Raw genomic sequence first — 24,581 nt, forward strand, 5'->3', positions numbered from 1 at the left:
CTATTACTCCTTCAGAGTAGTCTTGGTGTAAATAAGATGGTATTGGGTCTCCAGGGCTGTGGGACACCCTAGGATCCATGAAAATAAACTTCTGCCCCAAACTACAACTGTTGGGCTTTAAAAACAGCAGAAAGTATGGCCAACTTTTCTCAACCCCCAGCCTTCTTTCATTTCTTTTTATAAAGAACATTTTTTTATTCCTACACAAAAATAAAAACAATGTTTTTTAATGAACATCAAAAGATAGGATATAACATGAGGAAAAACAGTTGCAATACATATGAAAAAGGACTCATTTCTCTAATTTAAAATAATCTCAGGTAAGTCAATATGATACAGACAAAGACTCCTAGAGAGAAGAAAATGAGGAAAAAGAAAGGAGGGGGAGAGGAAGAAGACAGTAGAAACATAGGAACAGACAATTTACAAAAAGAAATTCAAATAGCCAATGACCCTATGAAAAGATACTTGTAATAAAAGATAATTAAAAACCTGTAATAAAAGATAATTTAAAACCTATAATTAAAGATAAACAAGTGAAAACAAAGAGATAACACTTTCAACTTATCAGATTGGCAAAACTGTTAAAGCCTGGCGATTTATAGTGCTGGTGGGGGCATGGGAAAGATACAACTGTAAAAGAAAACCAGTCCGTGGAGCCTTTCTAGAGTACAATTTGGTAATGTTTACCTAAGTTAAAAAAGCACTTATCCTCTCACCTAGCAATCTCACTGTTAGGAATGTAACCTACTGATATATCAGCAAGAGGTTTATCTACAAAAAAGCAAACTACAATGAACTCCAAAGGCTAATCACCACCCGTCCCCCCCAAATACCTGGCAATTACTAAAAATAGCCAGAAGCAAGGCAAAGGTGAAAGCAATTATTGCACATCCATAATGTGGATGAAAGAATGAAACCTTGCACATATCACATTAAGGTGTATACGGAAGACGTGTGTGTGTTGATGGGAAAGAGCTCTTAAAATACAACAGAAAAAGCACCCCCAAAAGGCTATAGAAAATATGTATAATTGAATCCCTTTATTAAAAAATGTAAAAAGTAGAGAGCCAGACACATGCACATATATGCCCAAAACACTTTTTTCCTGGAAGAAATCACAAGAAACATAATTAATAGTTACAACTGAGGGGAGGCTTCTCTTTTTTTGTACCTTTTGGTACCATTTGTATTTTAACCACGTACGCACACTTTTTTATTTATTTCAGTGTCATCATGGGTTACCTGAATATAAGATTATGGGCAATTATCTTCTCTACTTTTATACTGTTTTTCAACAAAAATCCCATTTAAAAAAATTTAGTGCATCTATAAGCCTTTAAAATAGCTGAACCTCCCAAAATACATATAAGGATTTAAAGGTTTTTAGTAGCATTCTGAGCGAGGAAGAAACACAACAAAATAAGAAATGAAGTACAGGAAAAGAAGGCAACACAGACAGATCAAGTATCAACCTGGGCTCAAGGTCAAGACTGAGTATTTTATCCTTTTCTAGTGCTTTAAACAAAATAATAAATTATGCATTGCATGGTGTTAGGGAGCAAGAATTTGCTATGAAATCCACCAGTTCAAAGCTGTGGAATGCAGAAAAACAACCTGGAGGGAAAATCTTTAAAAAGCTCTCCTGCAAGGACTATCCTTCCAAATTCACAAAGAAGCAGTAAAGAAACGCACTAGCAAACTAAATAAAAAACCCACTGCAGACAAAACCATAACGTTATACTATATCGTGAAATCCTTTGGCAAATATTTATAAACCCTAAGAGATAAATCTCAAACTGAGTTACTTCACATGCAATTATAATTCTAGGTTATACCAAATATCTTCACAGGCATTAAACAAAAAGCCTAAAGTGCCATCTGACTGGATGGCATTTCATAGATGAGGCACCAATTTCTGATTATCTATGCATTTATCCAAGGTTTAAGAGGCAAACAATAAAAAAGAAAATTAAAGAAACTTAATCGTCAACAGTCCCTGAGTGATGAGTCGCTATATGTAACACAGGTAATTAACCACAAAGTGATCAAAGTCTGAGGAAAATGATGAAGTACTACCGGGGAAAAAATAAAAGTCACCCCAAAATATATACATCATGTGCAACTGCCTGGTTAAATGAAAGGAAAATGAAAGTTCTGAGAAAAGGAAGGGCTTTCTCCTCCTTGGGCCATGTATCAATAAACTGCCCGTCAGCCACAAGTTCACCCTTTACTGCCTGATCTGCAAAAATGGATCTGGGCCCCTAAAATATTTTTTCACTTTGCTAGCTTGTGTGATGCTGTTAAACACTGCCAGCAGAAGATGCCAGAAAGACCCTGCTGGGGGAAGGTGCTGTGCCTACCGGTCCCGGCGCGCTCCCTCGGCAGGCTCCTGCGGCAAGTGCAGCTCCTCCAGCACCCATCTCCTAACGGTTTTCAGTGGAGTGTCTCCAGTTTACATCTCCCTATGAACAGCTTTCCCTGGCACCCCCAAGGATGGATGGTGGACTTTCACCAAGTTCTACCAGCCTGGCACTGTAGCAACTTCTCTGCCGTCAGAGAACCACAGGCATCAGTGTTCTCTCCAACAAGGTATGGAGCAGGTATAGGTGTGGCTTATTCCTTAGGGCCCAAGGGGCAGTGGTTGCTCCCTATTATCTATTATTTCTACATTCTAGGGTTCTGTTTACTTCTTATTAGCCAATCCATCACTGCCTCCAACCCCTTCATAGCTAATAATTCTTAATATTAAACTGTTGTCCCTATTCAAACTACTGCATGGTTTCTGCTCCCAGACTGCACTGACTGATACACTCCCCTCACCTACCGGCATTCCTGCCACCAGCCCCACGGCACACTACACAAGTGAAAGAATTTGGGCAGAATTCTGCCCCTTCTCACACCAAATCCCACTGATGCCACAGAATTCTCCTAAGTGGAGTATGTCCCCTCCTTCCTGTAACCACTGTCACTGCCTACACCCTGGCCTTCATAAAGAGTCATGTGGGTTATTACAATCCAGGGAGATATAAGAACTTCCTTGCCATCAAAGTTTCTTGGCTTAAAAACAAAATTGGGTAATACTATTTAAACCTCCCCCTGCCCCCAACACCACCATACTCCCACAGGAGACCACTCTTTCTGCCTCCACATTCTGGTCCCCCTCAGTGACTCAAGGAACCCAAATGTGCCAAGCTGTTTCAGGGCTCCAAGTCTTCACAGGGGCTCTGAGCCTAGCCTAGAATGCCTCACGTGGGTCCCACTCCCATTCCCCAGGAAGCCCTGCTCACCCTAAGGGTCCTGGCAGAGCCCCCCCCCCCCCAAAGACAGGATTAGTTCCACTAAAATGGACCCATGTTCTAGGTCTTGAGCCCCTGTAGCGCAGAGATCAGCTCATCCTCTTCTTTGGATGTCTGGCCATTACAATGGAAGCAGCAGCAAGTTTATTCATGGCTGGGAATAATACCTACCTTATGCAGCAATCATGCAGGAAAGAGATAAAGCCTAACTTTATCAGCAGCTCAAAGGAGATGAACACTGCTATAGGACATAATACAGCTAATGAGATATATCAGTTTAGATTAGAGATCTCTGCAATGATTTCCTGTTATGAAAAATAGCTGAGGGCTTTAAATTATGATTCCTAATCATATGCTCATTCACTTGGTGAACATACATTTATCAAATGCTTATTACTTTATGTTCGGTGCAAATTTACAAATTTATCATAAATCATTATGTGAATCAGGATAGTAGAGGACTCAGTGTAGAAAACAGGAAAAATTAAACTGAATTTAAAATCTCTTATGAGATTACAGGAAATTTAAGAAATATTGAGAGTGGCAGAGGGTATACCTCAAGTGGTAGAGTGCATGCTTAGCATGCAGGAGGTAGGACCTCCTCTAAAAATAAATAAATAAATGTAATTACCACCCCCTAAAAAAAAAAATACATTTCAGGTATAGTATTTTTAGTTGCTGGTAGATGTTCCTTTTTAGAGGCTTCCACTTTTTCCTAGTTCTAGCCAAAATTACAAACCACAGGGACTCTGGGAAGACAGCACTCACGGTAACTGGGCTAGTCCAGACATTTACGCATCAGACCCTAATGAACTCTTCCAGAGGACTGCTACCCTGGTCCCCTATCTCTAGGCCCTCCCATCTCCCACTCATCCTACTCAGGATACTATATTCCTAGGTTCCTCACCTTTCCTGCCCACTTGGAAAGGCTACTAGCTTCTATCTTTTTAATTTAGTGGCTGCAAACAAATTCTTAAAAAAAAAAAAACAAACCTTAAGTTTTCTGTTAAAAAAAAAAAAACCTTCCAAACAATGCACTTTATTAAGTTTTTAACCAATCCATTAGAAATCTTAAAATGCACCCACTTATGTGCCAGGGACTAGGAATACCCAGATGCATGTAACACCATCCTTGACCCGAAGGAGTTCATAGTCCATCTCAAGAGAGAAACACCAAAGGCAACTTGCTAAGCAATATACAAAGAAGGCATGATTCCGCCGCCTGAAGGAGGGGAGACGTTAAGCGTTCACCTTAGGGGCTCAGCTCAACAGATACCAGCAGTGTCAGTCCTGGGCCTGCTGGCCCCCAGATCCATCCCCCTTCTCTGACGGTGCTCTGCCTTATCACAGGGAACCACCTGCTGGATCCAACCAATGGGAGGCAGGAGCACTTCTCACCTTCCTTTCCCCTGGTATCTTTGTGGCATTGGCTCTTATCTGCCCCTGAGCTCTGGCAACAGCCTCCCATTAGTCCCTCCAGCCTGAGGCTAGTCATGACTTTCTGCTGGCTCTGAACTCTAGGTTTCTTCATGCAGCCCTGTTGGGCTCCTTGCTGTCCATCACCTGTGGAAGTAACTTCACTAGATTCACTCCGTTGTCAATAAAAGTGGTTTCTTTTATCGTACTGAGGCCCTGACTAACCAGTTCTACTATAACGTGCTGATAATTTACTTTGGCTACTCTCCAAAGCAGTCATGCTCCACTAGAATTCAAAGTTGAAACCTGAGGAAAACTAAAATATTCAATAATATATCCTCATTTGGCCTAACACAGCCAACTTTGTTAAACCCTAGAAATGTTTTGGTTCATAGAGGAATTCCTTGAGAATGGAGCTAATGCCTAATACACATGTCTTTAAGGCTTCTTCCTGGAATCATCTTCCTGGAATGAGAAGATGGAAATGTTCCATATCTCCTCTGCCCAACACGATAGCCACCAGATACATGCAGCTATTGAACACTTGGATGTAGTTATTAGCATGAATAAGAAATAGAATGTTTAATTAAATTTTAATTAACTTAAATATCTACCAGTGGCTAGTGACTCCAATACGGGACAGCAGAGGTCTAGCATGTGACCATCTCTATTGTGGGGAAGGACTCCTGCCGCGGGTGTTTCTGTGGGGTTTGGTGGGGAATGAGTGGGGATAGAGAGGCACTGTGGAACTATCAGCCCTTCTGTTCATTCTGTTCACAGTTTACAAATACAACAACCCCCAGCCTACCTGATCCCCACCACACAAACACGCAATTTATTCAGATAACCCAGGTAACAAATTTTCATTCAGAGAATGAAACTTCCTCGAACACAACAGTAGCTTGAGAACGAAGAGGTTTGGCATAAATGCTAGTTGTTGAGAATGCTATAGAATGCTAGTTGTTGTATAGCTACCTCTATAGGATCTGAGTTCAGACCCAGTAAAAGGAGGAGCCCTCTGTGGAGAGAGGTGACATTAGAATTCTTGCTTCGTACTACCGATTCTTCAGCCCAGTGGGAATAACCGCTTGCTTGCTCCCCGCTGTCCTGTCCCAGTCCACTCCTTACTCTGTCCTACAGGACTGCCCTAGCGTCTTGCTGTGATGTGTCGTTTTCACATGTCATACTTCCATCTGTCCTGGCTCTGCTGAAACTGTGGAAGACATTCCCTTTAATCTAGACTGGTGATGATTAGCTTCTGGGTTAGAAACATTTACTTTCACACCTCTGACTTTTACATGGACATAATCAAAGTCAATGACATCAGGCTCCCGATTCGCCTGAGAATTTTGCTCCCAGAAGTGAATGCTAAAGATTTAACAAAGTGACTCTCCTAGGCCACCAGACTGATAAATATCAAACAACTGCTCAACAGTACAAAATCACTTACTATCAATAGTGCTTAACTGCAGGAAACTTTTCAGTATATCAGTGGGAATATAAAAGTATTAAAAGGACAGTTTTACGTGAACAGACTTTAAAAGTACCGCAGCTTTTGGAATTAAAATGCCCAAAGACTTGGGCATGTTATCCTGAGAATCAAATATAAGTATACTTCATAAATCTACAAGACTCTAAGCAATATAAAACCACACTGAAAAATTCTCCTGTGAAATTTTGGCTATGAACTGCTTTGATTGGGGACTTCTGCAGTTGCTTAGTGATTTGCGCAATTTCCTTGGGAATTATAGAATATGCTAACTAGCAAAGTAGGAATTAGTTAGTTTACATTGTAATCGTAACTATAACAATGCACTCTAGGCTCCTTTACTCATGTTTGCATGAGTCACTCAGAACACCACATTCCCAGCATGAATAAGCACTCCGTTCCACTCATTTTTCTTCTCAACGCTCTCTAAAAAGCAAAAAAGATACTAGCATTATAATGGTCACCACACTCTCATGTTGCCAGTCACACAGAAAAGAGCATTCACGAGGCAGACAAGCAACACTGGGGAAGCCAGCTAGTCCCCGCAGAGTACCACATCCCGGTGGACTCGCCACCGTCCAAGGCTGGCCCTTTAACCTTGCAACTCATAAATATGGTGAGGGTTCAGGCTAACCACACTCAGTGACATTAAAGTAAAATGCCAAGTAAATACATCGTTGTAAGAAATATAAACCATCATGTAGATTGGACACTGGGTGCTGGTATCAGCTGATCATGTGTCTCCCAAGACCATTACTCATGAGGAATCCAAATTACCATCAGAAGGACGCACCGTGGCCGTGGAACAGAATCGTTTTGTGTTTTGTGGCTTGTGTGTGTCCTGACAGTACATTGTGAGGTTAAGGTAGGCTCAGCAGTGTTCAGTGACTAGGGCCAGACCACAATCTAACTCAGATTTGGAACCTCACAGTTTGATTTCCAAAGCCTACACATGGCCCTGTCATAAGGATAAGATCCTGTCCATGCTACACGAGGGGCAGGGGACCTTCAGAAAAACATGTCAGTACCTTTAACTAAATTATAATTCTGCCCTAGAAGCCATTTTAATCTCTTAACTTACTTTGTCTACCTCTGCTGTGATCCATTCATTACGGAAGTGTTTTATAGTTTCTTTTGGAGTCTGACCTTTTTTCCAAGTCAGAAACAGGAAGGGATCTATCTGTTGGCCCTGGAGTACGGTACACACACACCACACTTATGGTGGAAGCCAACGACTCCACGGGGAGATGAAGGCTTTAGGAATTTCAGGGAAGGGGGACAGTCTGCTTTAGCAAAACAAAACAAAACAAAAGGAAACTATAGCCACAACCTATATTGAAAGAAGTTTATTTTTAAAAAATCATTAAATGCCAAAGATACAAGCTAACAGACCTTAGACATGGGTATCCTGTTGCATTTTACTTTGACATCTTAAATCCCTCTGTTCCTTCTGTGTCTAAAATGTGTTTGGGCTTTTTGGTGAGACTCCACTTTCAAAACCCAAACAAATCTATCCTTAGCTCTGTTGGCTCAGCACAAGTCTAGAACTGGCTTTTGGTACCAAACACTGAAGAGTTTCAGCAAGTAGCTGCCCAGGAGCCCCTGCAAATCCATAATCAGCCCTCAAACACTTTCCACAGCTTGCAGAATTTTCTAGCTCATTCACAGCTGAGAAATCAAAGTGACAAGGACACACCAAAAGGGAGAACTCATCTATCAGGTCTCAAGAACTGTGGTCACCGACACTGTCTAAAATTGTAATTTATCCATTAACTCTTCTGTTTACTATTAACTTGGTTTTCAGCTTGGCTTGAATATCAAACTCTCGCCTTCTGACCCCAGAGACCTATGCCAATAGTGGGTAACCAGTTCAGGATTCTCTGTTAGAATCACTGCATTTTTGCCAATACTGCTCACCCAGCAACTCGGGGGCAGCTGGAGACCGTGAGAGTCTGGAACATCACCTTTGATCTCCGCACAATCAGGAGAGTTAAGTGAGCTTGAAGGTTAGCTTAATGAAAGCCTCCAAGCACTAACAGGGCTTAGTCTGTGTCATAATTTGTCAAAAGTGTGTTCTGACCTCCAAGCATTCCATCCTACTTGCCCCTTAGGCTGTGGCTGCTGTACCTCACCTTGGGGTTATCGCTCTAGTGGTGAGAGTCAGCCATGAATTCTCCCCACTGCTCCGAGAGGAGAGTTTTCCAGATGCCCACAGAGAGGCAAGCTGCTGGGGAATAACACTTGCTCCATTTGAGGGCTCAAGTCATGTCCCTTGTGAGGTTTAAACAATTTGGTTCAAATGCACTAAGGACCATGAGACAGAAACTTGGGCGTAGCCTCTCTTTACAAAAATCGCTGACTTCAATTCTCCACCCTGAGCAAGAGCCTCTTTGTAAGTCAGGGAACTTTCCATCGCTGGGTCTCTTACCGCTACCTCCTTGGAAGATGAACAGAGCTACAACGTTCTTTCTCTACAAAGCAGATAGACAGTAGGTGGGTTGGACACACTTGGGGATCCTTCCACCCAAGCCCTGTCATAAAAAAAAAAATCGCACTCGTAAGTCAAAATACATTAACTTTAAACTGATCTCATGGATATGGTACACACTGCTCCACGTTGCCACAGCAGCAGGAAAACAGTGGGACTGGTGTATGGTGGCCAGACCCTAGGTCCACAGCTGAAGCACAAGTGGAGGGGACAGGAACTCACTAGGACTGCAAAATGGACATATCTGCACATTCAGTGGCTGGGTATGTTGCTTATATCTTAAGGCACCGGAAAATATATCAGGAAACTATAATACCAAGAGTAATATGAAAAAATAGAGCAAATCACACTGCATAAAAACAAATATTACAAGTTTTTGTAGTGGAGCAATTCACGAACATAGAAATCACATTCGGGGCTAGTTCCAGATTCATATGAAGCAGATAACTCCTGTTATCCACGCAACTGGTCCTCTGCATCTAATCAGCGCTTCTCACCTTAATGTGTGTTATGGTCCTTACCTACAAGGTCAAAGCAACACTTGCCAAGATATTTACCTATCCTAAATTCTGAAGAAGCCTTTTTGGTTTTTGTCTTTTTAACATTAAAATCCAATTTCTCTATTCATCCTCTTTCCAAATCTCACATTTTAGTAAGTACCACTTAATCCCACTACCCCCTGCCAAAAATCCAAACCAAATAACTAAAAAAAAAAAAAAATTGCTTACTACGTACAAGCTATGTATGTAAATTGTGTAGCATGGTCCAAACTCGAGGAAATATGAATTTGGTTTCACAGATAAAGAAGCTTGCCCCAAATCACACAGCAGAGCTGTGTGGCAGGGCTGAGATTCAAGCACCGGCTTCCCTGACTCTCAAATCACTGTAATACATTCCTCCACAGAGTGGAGCAAATGATATTTTACTATGCTGCTGCTAGTAAAACACACATGCTGTATGCATCTGCAGATTTCAAGGTTACATTAACTCTCAAAGGCCCTTTTGTAAACATACTCCTAAGGCTACTCTGCGATATTTCTAAAGCAAAGATCAGTGTGCAGATTTCACAAATAGAAACACGTATCTTGAAGAATTGAGCCAGGGTTTCTCAATTGTAGCACTATCGACATCTGAACAGGATAATTCTTCATTGCGGGGATTGTCCTGTGCGTTCTAGGGTGTTGGCAGCATCCCTGGCCTCTACCCAGTAAAAACCAGCAGCACATCTCCCCACCCCAGCTGTGTCCATCAAAATGATGTCCTGACATGGCCAAATGTCCCCTGAACGGTAGGTAAATCACACCTCATGGAAAGCGATGGAACTAAATTAACTGCCTAAGATCACATCACTAGTTAAGGATTCTACTGATACCAGGAAAGAGCTCTATTAAATCCTAGCTTTGTGGAGATTTCTCTTACACAAAGCTACAGCTCCTGAAGAGAAAGCACTTGTCAGACTGGATGAAATGTATCAGAATTCAGAATGGAGCCACCTCCGCTTCACTTTACAGTACACTTTCACAATTACTGTCTGCTTTTATACTGAGGTACACATCCCCAGTGTCTTCAACCACTATTCAAATAGTTTCTAGATCCTCGCCAAAACCTCATTACTCCATTCTGGACACACATTCAAACGCAAACCCAGAAATGTGCACAACATCACCGCATGGAGAAAAAGCAGTAGCAACAACAAAAGACTAAAACATATATAATTTACAGTCAGGCTCTGTTATCATGAATAATCTAATTTGGTCCTCAACATCTTCAACAGCCACATGAGGGAAGTATTATTATCTGCATTTTATGAATGAAGAGACTGAGGCGCAGAGTGCTCAAATAACTTGCTGAAGGTCAGACTCCAAACTCCCTGTTCTTAATCACTGACTACACTGTTTCAGAGAACTGTGGGGTTATCACCTCCTTGGTTCTAAATTCTCCATCTCTAGTAACCTGTGAGCTTCGTGGTCCAGCTGTATCAAATGCCCTATCGAGGCACACTGCTGGCCCCTTGTTCAAGTCTGATGTCACTCTACTGATTGTTCTTTGGTTATGACAAGACACAAACCAACTTATCTACACTGCTGTCCAACACACATTTGTCCATCTTGAGTAATGAACACAGGGCACTCTGTTCAATGCTTTGCCAGAGCAGACATGACATTACCTATGGCATACCCTGATATATCTGTTCAGTAACTATCCAAAAAGAAATGAGGTCAGCTGGAGATGAGTGATGCTAGATACTGATCATCTCCACTTTTTTGAAATGATCCCAGCCCATCTTTTCAAAAATGTGATTTATTATTCTGCTAAACACAAACATATGCTCTGAAAGTTTCCAGAATTTACCATCTCCCGAGTTTTGAAAAATCAAGTTGTCTGGCAGACTTCCTCCTCTCCAAAACTATCTCAAGATTATCACAACATGGTTTATCATCACACTGGCATGTACTTTCAACATCCTCAAGGACTCGAGGTACTTAGAACGGCTGAGAATTAGGTTTAAGGAGGAGGCCGAGGCATCCTTGCTTTGCTTGGAAAGGTGGGTGGGTGTCCTGTGTCAGAGAGATGACGAGAATGTGAGCCACACCCAGTCCTGGAATAGACACTGTAGTTCATGGTCTTCTAGGAAAGTGGCATTATTCTTCTATATTCTGTGGCATCCCCACAGATGATCCAGCAGATGGACTCTTACAGAACTGGCTGTCCCTGGTGAGGCAGGCTGAGACTTCCCCACCTTCATCCAACAAGAACAGTTTTAGCACTCCCAGCGTGTGCTTCTCATGACCTCACCATTCTTAACAAACAGGTTCAATACTACTCTAAGTGCTAGCAGAAATTTAGTCATTTCACCTAGCATATAAAATACTGCCAGAGTGCAGCAACACACTGAGAATTCAACCACTGGACATCCACGGCCACATGAGGGTGAGTCAGAGAATGGCCGAGTGGTAGCTGGTGAGGAGCAGGAAGAATCTGCACAACCAGAACCGGAAGGGCTTTAGGAGAAAAGGTAGGAGGAAGTGCCCCCACCCCTAAATTAGCAACTATGGGGCAGCCCCAGGCTTGTGAAGAGGAGGGCTTGCTTAGTTAATATTTGAAAACCACAAGGTTCCAAAGTAAATGCATTATTCCTTGAACTTTGAAATTTTGGCAATGCGGCACTTGAGGAGCTTTAAAAATCCCTTAAAAATCTGCTTTGAACCAAGAACCTCCTCTGGATTACTTCACACAGAACAGGCAGCACTATGTTAGTGTTGCAACTGGAGCCACATAGGAAAACTTACAATCCTTAAGTGCTGCCTTCTAGTGTAAACTTAGTTAACTAGCTGTGAAATTTGGAACAGATTATATAACCTTGCTGAGGCCATTTCATCTTGAAAAAGAAATGATAATACCTGTACCTCTCAGCATTATTGTGAAAATTAAAGTGAGGCAGTGGGTGCAAAGCATCCCACTTAAATATTCGACTCTGTTTCGGCTGTTAAGTGAAACTCAAATCAAAACTCAAATTTAATTACCCTTTTAGGTTGTAGACATTGTAGAGAGTTAAAATATTTTCCCATTCTCACCACTTGAGGGGGCTTTTCTAACCACCCCAGTAGATTTCAGGCCGTTTCTGTCATTATACCAGGCTGTTTCCCAAAAGAAATGGGATCCCAAGGTATTGCCTCTGGCAAAGGCATCCAATCGGTTAAACTCAAAAGTAACAGAAGGGTTTAACAATTAGCCTATGAGATTGAAAGCAATGGTTCTATGAGTTCAAAGTGTAACTAATTAAAATTTTTAACAAACTAGCTAAATTATTTCATTTAGAAGTGATTTTCTGGAGAAGCTTCCCTTACAGAGCTAAAATAAAGTCAGCTCCAAAGAACTCTACTCTCTGTGTTACAGAGCTTGTCTATTTTGCATTAGCATCTACATTGTCAAAAATGAAGGATGTTTAATGTTATTCATACTTTCATAATTCGTACTTGCAACTTCATAATTCAGTTTACATTTTCCTGTCGTCCTTTAGTCTATCAGGGCGTCTTCAGTCTGCCTTTCCAGTACAGTTGGTGTTTCTGGTGGTGATACCTGCGGTGCTGCGTACATTCTTAGTAAACAGCAATAATCACAGGATTCTGCTCCTCCTGTCCCCTGCCTCCCCACCCTCTAGCAAGAAAATAATTTAGTTGGACCTACTAATCTCTCTATGCACTGGTTGACTAATTTCTTACATAAAAGACAGATTTTTTTAAATTAAAAGCAGATTTTTAAAAGAGGCTGTCTCTACATAAAGTTAAAAGTGACCATTAACTCAACAGGGTTAGGAGTGAAATGGGAATCGACTTTAGGTCTCCTGGTTCCTGTTGTGGTACAACTTTAAGTCACAACTACACACAGCAAACACAAGTAGGAAAGGAAGAGGGTGGGGAGGGGGAAAGCAAGTGCCATGCATTCTTCTTAGTGTATCTATTTCCACAAATTCCACAAGAGCAATTACCTGGCCACAATAAATAGAAAGCATAGCTGTGGAGTAAACACGCTCAATTTCCAAACACGGGGCGCATGTGCTTCTTTCTGGCACTGAGCAGATCTCACTCACCAGCTAGCTCCCAACCAGCCAAAGGAGTTGGCTGAAGGACTTTTTTTGTAGAGGGAATGGAAAGCGAGAAAGCGAGTTTGAGAAAGCGAGTACTTCCCCGAAACTGAGTAACCAAACTGTAAATACAACCCCACTCCCTCAAAAACCTCCATAAGGAAAGCGTGATAACCCCAAACCGAAACCACCCCCGGACCCTTGGCTCTCAAAAGCATCCCACAAAATTTGGAAGATTTGTGGATGTAGTCTACCTATACACCCCCTGTTTTATTAACTACCCTGTGAGCGTTCTCAGGTGTCAATAGCTGTTGCATGTTTTATCATCAAAGCGGCCGGTAAAAACTAGAATCCCTTTACTTCGCTGTAGTGGAGGGAATGGCAACGCCCGTGGTCCCGACTGCTTTCTGCAATGCAAGAAGGGTTTTTCTCCCGGCGGTTAACCTGTCCCAACGTCTTGTGAGTGCTACCACGCCACCCCCAGAGAGCAATTTATTGAAGCACAGCATCCCAGGAGGAGCAACACTTACGGTCTCTCCTCCCTGGAGGCAAAGTCTCGGGGAAACTTCCTGGGGCGCCAAGTTTGCACGCGGATCCGGCGCGCTGCCTGCCCCGGCGCAGGCGGAGAGGCGAAGGCGGCCAGCGGCGCGCCGACCCCCGGCCCGGCTGTGGGGCGCGCGTGCGCCTCCGCGGGCCCCGGCCGCCCTGCTCCCGCGGCCTGCCCGGCCGGCGTGCAAGGACCGCGGCGCTGGGCAGCCCTGCGCTCCGGCGGGCGGGAGGATTCTCCCGGGGTGGGTGGGGGGGCAGCTGTGAGCAAGACCAACGAGTCCAACCCCAGCGGCTCCAGCAGCGAGGCCGCGGGTGTGGCCGGGCAGTAGAGGTTTTTTGGAATGCAGGGTGTGGCCCTCTAACACAGCAAAAAAGAAATGAGTCAGCCCGTGCGATCCTAACCAATAAGAGTGTTCACTGTCGGTTAAGGCGGAACTTTCCTTTCTTGATTTATATCAGGCTTAAGAGCCTTTTTTTTTTTTTTTAAACTTAAGCCTTTAACAACTTCAAGAAAATGATGGATAGCTTTTTAAAAAAAACTCTTACAAAACAAAGATTAACTTTGTTATGATAGTTACTTGAACGTGGGATGTACGTTAATTTCTATTACTTAGTAAAAGTTCTTGAATTAGGCAGCGATCCCCGATGTTAAGAGCATGGGATCTGGCATCAAAACAGATTCGGACCTAACTTCTGACACTATGATCTCGGGCAGGTTAATTATTTGCAATGAAGGGGATAAAAGGCCCATCCCACAGAGTTTCCTGGACAGATTATTTGTAATAATACGAGCAAAGCATTTGGTACAGTGCGTGGCACAGAGTAGGCACTCAAACAATGCTGTCTTGTCCCCTTGAGTTCAGAATCAAACTCTCCAAACTTGTGGACAAATTGGCTCATAATTTTTCTTTTAAGATTCTCTTCAATGTTAAACTATCCAAAGAATTTTAGAGCTGAAGTAGTTCTTCGGTATTTGCATGGCCTGAGTCCCGTATTTAAGTGATAAAGAACTGAAGCTTTGGGATTAGAATTCTTGGATTTGGTGTTCTTATTATACAATAGAAATTTTATTAGTAGCAAAAAAAAAAAAGGCTCAAAATTGGAATGATTTTATTAATGCCACAATTAAACCAACTTTTAAGAAAATAAGAATGATTTTGGAAATACTCATTCTCTCTGGGTCACTGTACCCTAAACATCATTTTGGAATAGAAGTATTTAAAATAAACTCGAAGGAGCTGGGAATTGGCAGATTATGGGTGCCTACAGAACTGCCAGGTCCTGAGGACCAGTTAAGAGTTCATTACTAGTGGGAGGAGAGAGTTTTTGCAAAGGAATCATTTTTTTTTTTTTAAGTTACAAATTAAACCATCTTGGCTTTGGAAAAGAACTCCTGAGTTTAACTTCCTCATATTTGTTTAGAACCAGTCATTCCATGAGCCAAGATTTCTTTAAAATATTCATTAAGCCAAAGATAAAAATCTAAAGTGAGATCAAGGGCCCTTTCTAAAATGCTACTCTTTTCTCCAGACCATCATGAAAAAGCAGAAAGAACGTGCCCTAGGAGTCAAGAGCACCTGTCCTAATCCCAGCTCTGCCAGTAAATGATCAGGTATGTGGCTCTATGTTAACTGCTTCATCTCTAGTTCTAAGACCCAGTTATGGTCCAAAAGGGCAGGCACAAGATAAGCCTGTAACCCAACATTTAACCTCAGCAGCAGGTATATTGGGCCTATATCCTAGATGATGAAGCTGATAAATCTCTCTTGACTCTCATATTCCTCATAAAGGTAATCTTGTTGTCCTAAACACTGTAAATTAAGGTCTACAATCATCTGAGCTCCCTCCCTTTCTATTGACAACTCACTATCAACAGGTATGATGATGGCTTCCTAACGTTGTTCACATTTGTTCTCTTTTTCCCATCCTGTTGCAGGCATCCACGCCAGAGTCACTGAGGCTGAGTGTCTCCTAGCTGCTGCTCCAGCTGCCAGGTCCCAGCCTCTGTGCCCCCAACACATCAGCACCATCACATGATAAGTGTCAAAGTCCAGAGTACCATCCTGTCATAAACCTTCCCTCTGTCAATTAAACAAGTATAGTTTCATAGTAGAGATCAGGAGGACATTTGCTTAAGGGGCAACGTTCTTCAAACCTCCAGGTAAATTAATACTTATTTTTAAGCACATTGATTTTCTGTTTATGAAACTATTACTATCAATTATACTGGCCAAACTGATAATATGTTGGCTGTTACATCAAGAACTGTAGCTTTCATATGATAAGACTATATATATATACACACATATGTGTATATCTATATACATATATATGTATATATAACCTGTGTGTGTATGAGCAACTCAATAAACTTCATGGCACTGCAGTTTAAAATAAGCACTTGCATGGCGTGTATGCAGCCACACATAGATACACTGAGATACATGAAAGAGGAGGGGAAAGAGAGCACATAGTTTGTTTCTGTTGTCTAGGATCCAGTCAAGCTTAAAATTTATAGACGCTCCATTCAGGAAGAAGGAAGCCTTTATAAATACATGCACTTTCAGTCATAACTCAAAGCACTTAAAAGATGTTTGCAACAATCCTCATGCTTCAGAAATAAAAACACAATTACCCACGTTATTAGAACAGCCTCACAAAAGAAAACGGATAACTATTTCCAGGATGTCTTTGTTGCCTAAAGTTAAAATGCAGAGTACAAAGACTGTCACTCTACAGTTAAAGGAAAAAAAAAAAAAAAAAAGGAACGATTAGCCCACAGACCCAGTGCCATGACGTTCAGTCATTCAAAGGCTGGCCTCCACCTCTCCAAGTCCCATCTTTCACTTAAAAAAACCCTTGGCCAAATAATCCAATTGGTGTACTCATTGTCCTCCTAAAGCAGTGGGCACATTACCACCCCCACACCTGGCCCAGGCCATGGCCTCTGTTACGACCTCTTTCACTCTTCTTACTAGTATCACCTTCCAGACACACTCAAACCCTTCCTTTTCCTGGAACCCTCCTCACTGGTGCAAACCCCAGGGAACTCTCCTCCCCTGCAAATACCTTATTCTTTATACCTCCATCTCAAAACTGACGTATAGAGCCTGAGTGTCTTCCTTCTTTTTGAGATCCCTGACTTCTCTCTCTCAGCAGACGACAAAGTTCCTCTGAGGCAGTGACAGTGTTCCAGGGGCCTTGTGTGGCCCAGGACCTGGCAGATTCTGAACAAACAGTCATTGTTGATATAATGATGTTTGAGTTATAGAACAGCCACAAAGGAGAAAGGAAAACTTTCCTTCTGACTGCTGACACATCAAGAATAAACAAATACTATAGCTGTTCAAACCAGCTGGCAAGCAGACCCCAAGCGACAGATGCATGTCTTTGCTCTTTACGACATGTTCCAACAATAAAGAATGCCAGGACTGAGAAAGCAAGTTTGATATTTCCTAAACGGAAGACCCGTTTACAACAGAATGTCATCACAGACAATCTCAGTTCCCCAAATACTAATCCACTGGAAGAACAGAGGCATTAAGTCATTCTAGCTTCCCTTTCAGGTAAGGAACACATACGTACATATTTGACCATCTTGCCAAAGTACCAATTCCTCCTTAAATATAAGCATTGTGTACATGGGATAGCCACAAACAACCACCTGTTTACCTACAAGTGCTCTTAAACATAAAATGGGCAGTTCTTCAAGGCAACTTGTAACTACTAGAACCACAAGTATCCCTTTGTTTACATGGTTTAAAATAAAAAGTTATATGGCATTTGCATTAGAGCAAGCCTCTGTTGAAGAGTGACTGTCATTCACACGTACACATGGAGTCACTTGTATCCTCTAATTAGTGCTAATATATTTCTGCTTTTATGAGATGGGAATAAATACTACCACTGTCCTCAAAAAGCTGTGTGATTAATCAGCTGTCCTACTATGCAATTACTTTTATTATAATTGCCCATGACAAAGACACAGACTTGTGAAATATTCCATGTATAAACAACCAAAGAATTAGTCTGCATCCTTTAACTTGCAGGTAACAGAAAGGGCACTTGAAGCAGCAGAAAGGCAAGAGCAAGGTAGACCTACTGACTCCAAAGAACTCAGCAAAAGGAAAGCCATAGGGATGGTTGGGCTTTAGGACCAATTTAAAATGAACTCCATCAGGAAAGGATGGCATTTTTGGTTCTACAGGTTGGCTTTCTAACACGATAATCAAACTCCATTCATAACATTGTTCCTATAGGAAAATGTACTTGAAATTTGACCTGCAGCAAGAAAAGCACGCTCAATTTAATTCATTTCCTGAGTATCTCGTAATGACAGTGGCTTCTGTTGTACACACATCATTTTACATCTAATCTGTAACAAAGCAAGGCAGGTATTAAAACGGCGCTGAACACACAAGGAAACTAGGAGTTCGAGAAAGTTTTCACACCTAAAGTCAATCATGAAGATGAGTCAGAGCCGGCTACGAAGCTATGTATGTTTGACCCCAAAGCTGGGACCATTCTGTCTGATACTTATCGCAGCCAGACATGAATGGGCTTTCGAATGTTTCAGACTCTGTGAAAATATCTAGATTTCCCTGCAGAGAGAAAAGGAGCTAGTGGGCAGAGTCAATAACCAGATATTAACCTTCTGTGTCTTCCCAAGAGAAGGTATTTCTCTGTGGGAGAACAAAAGAAAAATATTTCTCTGGCTAAATCTTAAATTATATTGATACTTGTACTTACATGAAGATCATCTGAAAATTAAGGATCTATAAATAGTATCTTCATAAAAAGTTTATTTTGCCCTATTGAAAAAAAGAAGATACACTATCTCAGAGGGCACTCAGACAGGTGTTTTAAGAGAAAATTAAAATTGCAAAAATAACTAAAGTGACTCAGTTCTGCCAATGTAAATGCAATGGGTGCACTTCACAGCTTTAACTGTGTTTCACACATTAAAGAGATGTTTTTGGTTACGCAGTATTTAATACGTACAAGAGGGTATATTTAACATATTTGTCAGGAAAAATAATATTAAAATCACCAGTCCTGAACCCGTCACCCAACCTAAAGGCGGCCCGTTACTGAAAACCCACGGCAGCTCCCTGGATGCTCCTTCCTGTCTGATGGAGGCTGACAGCCGCTTCTTTCTGTGCACATTGAACAGAAACTGAAAGCCCTTGGTCCAAGATGGGGCTTTAATCCCATGTCTTTAGTTTATTACTAACCCTGTGCCTTTTGAAATCATACTGGAGAGGAGGTCAGAAGCAACAAGACAGACAACAGCTGAATTCAATCATAAAGGAAGGGAAAAGCTAGAAACTGCTAGTCAGACAGACTCTTAGGACCTACTGGTTTCACCCCATGGTCCAAAGCCAGGCCTAGTCATTAGTCAGATTATTAGACATGTGACCTGAAATATGACAGGTCAACTGGAAATTATTCCAAATTGAGGTAATGTATTACTAAGCCCAGACAAACTGGTTCTCCCATGAAGAGCCTTGAACACATCAGACACCATAAAAAGAAAAAGAAAGGAGCACACGGACTAACAATGAACTTCACTCACACGTCATGAAGAAAAGAACTAATAACTTGGGGAAGGGGGATCAGAGGAAATAAGAAAATATTTTCAAAGAGTCTAATTTTGTTGTAATAGTACGTTAAGCAATCTTGTTTTGGGAAAAAGTTAACATAAAGAAGTTAAAGAGCTTATAAGATATGTCCAAAGAAAGGACATATACACTAAGCTAGTGAATGAGTCAATATACATTGTTTGACAAAGAAACTACATATTGAGAATCAGGAAGTCTAACACACAGTACAAATTAAATGGTACAGTAAACACATGCTGAGGGGGAGATGGAAAAGGGGAGATAAGCTTGACGAGTGGAAAGCAATGACACTTAGAGAACACCTTACAGGTGGCATACAACAAAGTGGGGACACCTGCGTGAACACAGCTTGCCGATTATCAAAGTGACACACCCCTTCAGCACCTGACACGTCTGCCTAGTTGTACAACTGCTGGGATACACAGCATCCAATTGCATCGTGCTCTGAGATTCCTGAAGGCTGGGTCCAGGGCTTCAATTTTTTAAAACCTCCAGACATCCAGACCTTGACACAGGACATGTTCTTCAAATGTGTGAAGGAAAAAAAAATTAAGGGTCAAGTTGGTCAACCCTAAATACTTTATTTAAATGCCTTACACGAAGTGATAACTTCTGATGAAGGTTGACCTCTACACAGCAAGAGAGAGAGAGACTGTAGCACAACAGATGACGGGGAGCACTGTCTCTCAACTTAAAAAGAAAGTTTTCTGTACAAGGTGTGTGTGTGTGTGTGTGTGTGTGTGTGTCCTGAAAGGGAGAGAGGGTGGGACCTAAGGGGTGAAAAAGGAATATATCAGCTCAGCCTAAATGACGCTGCAGGAACAAATAACCCTAACATTTTGGAGGCCAACAACAGAGAAAGGCTTATTCCTGGCTCCTGTTTGGTTCTTTGTGGTTGAGCCGAGGCTCGCCTCCATGTCCTCTCCACTCTGGGACGAGGGCAGAAGGAGAACCCCTAACCGGGACACACTGGTCCCACGGCAAAGAGAAAAGAGAGACGGCAAAACCAGGCGATGCCTATTCCACTTCTGCTTGGAAATGGCACCTGTCACTGTTGTTTACATTTCTTGGCCAAATAAGTCGTAGGGCCAAGCCCGCCATGCGTCTCAACCCTCAGTCAGGTGGGAAAGCACAATCTTCCCACAGGATGGAGGGTGGGTAGGAAGGAATAGCCAATGTTTTTATAATAATATAATCTACCACAAAGGGAATGGGAAATAGCTAGAGAAGTGTCTTCCCTTCAGGAATGATAGAAGAAGGCGTCCTATTACAAAAAGCAGTCCTTCCATTTCCAAGGTCCTTTATGCTGTTCTCATCATCTTTCACACACTGTCTCACTGTATCCTCACAAGCATCCTGGTGCAATACTGGGACTTGCCCAAGGCCCCAGCAGCACCTGAACCGGAGCTCCAAGTCTGGTGATTTCTCACTACATCAGCCTTTGAGGCCTCCGTTTCCCCTGCCAAATGGAGATAATCCTACACACTTCCTAAAAAAGTTGTTGAGAGATTAAGTAAAGCAATGTATTTAAAACATAGAAGAACATTAAAGTACTCAATAAATATAAGGTAGTATTGTTATTAAATGATTATATTTGTCTTCTCACCCATGTCTTTCCCAAATCATCTTTAAATTTAATCACAAATAGTTTGTTAAAATTCCTTAAGTGTAGAAAATGCATGTATTCGTGATGTTTCCTTCACTCGTCAAAACCATAAGCTCACCTTTCTATACACAAACACACTTTTCCCATGATTTCTATTACTTGTTTGCCCCCTGATTGGTCAGTTTCTTAAGACTCTCAAGAAGTTTCAGAAGGCAGAACTATTAATAATTTTTATTTCTTCCTAAACAAGGAAATTAAGCAAAATTGAAGACATGCAGTCTTCATTTGAAGGATGAGCTAGAGTCCATGCATGGCTCCCAACTGAGAATGAATAAAAGGACTTAGCATCAAAGACCCTCTATCTTCTACCTCCAGCCCTAATTAGCACTACTTACCTTCCCGCTCCACATCCTAGTAAACTACAATTCCAGCCTTTCCCCAGAATGGGATCCTCCTTTCCCACCTCTACCTCTTGGCTCAAACTGTTTATTCTACCAAGAGGGTTCCCTAAGCACTGTCCCAACTCTGCTCAAAGATCCTGCCCAAATAATTGGGCAAGTGCACCACAATGCACACACAAAGATGTTCATCATGATGCGCTTTACAAGAATGAAGTTGAGAACAACTAAATGCCCACTAACAAGGTAATGGGTGAATACAAAACAGATCACAAACACATGGAATGCTACATCAGAAAAACAAAAGTGACGTAGACGTGTGTTTATAAATGTGGCATGGTCTCAGTACACTGTCAGTCAAATCAGGTTTCAAAACAATGTTAATAATGATCCATTTTAGGGAGGGAAAAAATACGTATCTAATCTAGGTAAAGAAAGAATGTGGCAGAAAACAAAGAACAATGTTAATAATGATATCTCTGGGTAGTGGTAATATTGATGAGTCTTCTAAAGAACTTCTACATTTTAAACTTCTTTCCAGTTAGCATAGTTAACTTTTAATTTTTTTTAAAAAGGGTATTTTAATTAAAAGAAATTAATCATTAAATACCCAATTCAAATGTCCTCTGCTCCTGAAACCTTCCCTGATCTAGCCCACTCTTACCACACAGGTAATTCCTCTCTGCCATCTGTTGCCTGAGTATTTAACATGTCTTTTATTAAATTAAAACCACATTTGTTCTGAAATCAGTTTTCTTTGTTCAGGCTTGATTGATTATCAACTCCTGAAGTGGAATAGGCCTGTTTTATTTTTGCTGGGTTCTACCCTAATAACTCATGACTCCCAAGTATCCAGAAACTACTGAGTGTATATTGATCTGAACAAAAAGCAAGTCTGTAAAATCTACACGTTTGAAGACTACACACCTAGCAGTGCTCTAGTCAAAACCTCATCTACAGTGGGGTGTCCAGAAACTGCATCAAGTCCATTCTGGAAAAAGAAAGAGTCAATCGGAATATTTCATCTGTGGCAAAATTTCTCTGTTAATCACCAGTCCCTTTTGTTCCCTGTTTGCTTTCCAAGTTACCAAAGATAGCCTTATTCAGTTCAATTAAGACATGGGTCAATATTTCCTAATCCAGAGGCAAGTCTCTCAGATTTCTCTCCATGAGCTTCCGCTTCAAAGGGACAAGAACTACTTTTGCAATAATCCAAGTCCAATCCTGATTCCGTAGGAACTATAAATACCCATTGTTTTAGGAAGAAATAAGGGAAATAAGTGTTTTAAGATTATGTAAGTCTGATTCAGGGAATTGACACAAACCAATGTTTTGAAATATCTAAGGCATTTTTTTGAAGGTTCAATAAAGAATGTGTTTTGAGAACGAGGTGGGTGAGATTTAAAATAAAAACAACCACCACGATCTTAGCTGTTACTTAGCAATTTCAGGCTTCAATTGTTCCCTTCTAAAGGGCAAGTGAGAAAACTGAAGAAACTACTTCTAGAAGTAACACTGAGATATCTGATCAGGTTTCCTTTCTTTCCTCCATTTTGCTCCCTAAGGTTTTCATCAAGCCAGTATGAACTTTGAACCGCCCAGAATATTTTGTTTTGTTTTGTTTCACTCTCTCTGGAGACAATTCACTTTCCTTAAAACTTATCTTCTGAATCAAAAGCAAAGCTACGTGGTTCGCCAGGCGGCACCCAATGCTGGTCCTCAAAGTGTCATGGCGGGCTAGGGCCAGCTCATAGCCACCCCCTAGAACCCACTGTCACAGTCTCAGGATTTTTGGCCAGGTAGTTGTTAAACACATGATCATTAAAAGCTAAATTATATAAATAAACAATTAAAATAAACTATACTAAAACCAAAGAGAACAAATACTCAAAACCCATCACTTCTTGTTTACTTCTATCAATGCTCTTGACATTCTCCGCAACTCTTGTATCTGGTTGGTAGGGAAGCATCTAGTGGTGCGCTCCTGCACATCTCTTCCCAACTCTGCTGGCGGGTACCTTTCGCTGGTAGTTTGAAATCAGCCATGGCTGGGAGTACTGACACCATGGAAACTGGCAAATGTTTGCCCCTCCTCCCCTCTGGGTGAGCTCTGAACATTTACCTGCATATCACTACCAGCAGTCTTAACCTATTGCCTAACAGTAGCTCAGGAAGTTGAGCTGGCCAATTTTCTGAGTCAGGATAAAGGCTTATAAACTGTAAATCATGACACCAATGTAAGGATGGAAAGCAACCACTTTTATTGTGGCCCTCGAATGTCCCAGTCACAGCACAAAGTACTGGCCACATGGTCCTTCGTTTCATGAGAGGCATTATCAAATTCAGTACACAGATGAGTCAGCTGAGGTTGAGAGGCTGAGTAAAGCATGAGACCAGGCCTGTGAATGTCTGACTCAAAAATGTATGATCTTCCCACTAACGACCTGGCTTACCAATGTCATTACCATAATGAAACCAAAATCAGCCATGTATAACCGTCAGATAACCAGTAAACGTTAATGGCCCCTGATGCGTAGAAAATGGCATACTCGAAGAGGGACAGACAAAGAGCTCAATTTTATTCACATTCACCAAAATGTACCCACAAAAAGTGGGTAAGAAATGGGGCCCACAGAACCACTGGAAGCAAGATTGATCTGCATTTGAGAAGGGCTAGTCCAAGGTTAATACATAGGGAATCCTCTTTGAATTCTTTAAATACTTATGCTCTATCCACCTAACTGATGCACCCAACTTAAAATAACACACTCTACCAAGAAAGAACAATGCAAAAACCTAATTCCTCAAATGTTAGCGCCAACTTTCAGAAGCGTTTGAGTATCTACTTTTCGAAATTTTCTCTTTTAGACTTCCAAGGTATTTAATTGTGGTCTTATTTGACCATGGTTTCTTACAGAAAATTTAGCCTGTAGTGAAAGGAATTCCAAAGGACTAACACAATTTTACTCACGGATTATTTGTTAAAATTCTTGTCATCTTGGCTTCCTATAAGTTACCGGCTTCTCCCACTGTTCCAGTACATTTCCATCACCTGCCATGAGAAGAAAGAATCTGATTATATGTCTCATAAAAGACCATTTTCTTGGTCTCTACTACATTAGTCTTTTTC

At 41.5% G+C, this 24,581-nt stretch overlaps 1 protein-coding gene across 17 annotated transcripts in view; it reads right to left on the reverse strand.

Moving 5' to 3' along the window:
* The window catches only part of SGMS1 (sphingomyelin synthase 1), a 264,875-nt gene that overhangs the window by 77,813 nt on the left and 162,481 nt on the right, over positions 1 to 24,581 (reverse strand). For 15 of the 17 annotated variants that reach the window (XM_031461322.2, XM_031461324.2, XM_064488184.1 and 12 more), the window contains one exon: positions 24,423 to 24,503. The exons of 1 other annotated variant lie outside the window; for it this stretch is intronic. Coding sequence is in view for 1 of the 16 variants with exons in the window: in XM_064488184.1 (XP_064344254.1) it covers positions 24,423 to 24,448 (26 nt within the window). In the remaining 15 variants the exon portion in view is untranslated. Of the gene's footprint in view, positions 1 to 13,807; positions 13,952 to 24,422; positions 24,504 to 24,581 lie in introns of those variants that run through there. One more of the 17 variants, XM_010979942.3, reaches the window with a different exon arrangement.

This window comes from Camelus dromedarius, chromosome 8, assembly GCF_036321535.1.
Source record: "Camelus dromedarius isolate mCamDro1 chromosome 8, mCamDro1.pat, whole genome shotgun sequence".
In the NCBI taxonomy this organism is placed as follows: domain Eukaryota; kingdom Metazoa; phylum Chordata; class Mammalia; order Artiodactyla; family Camelidae; genus Camelus; species Camelus dromedarius.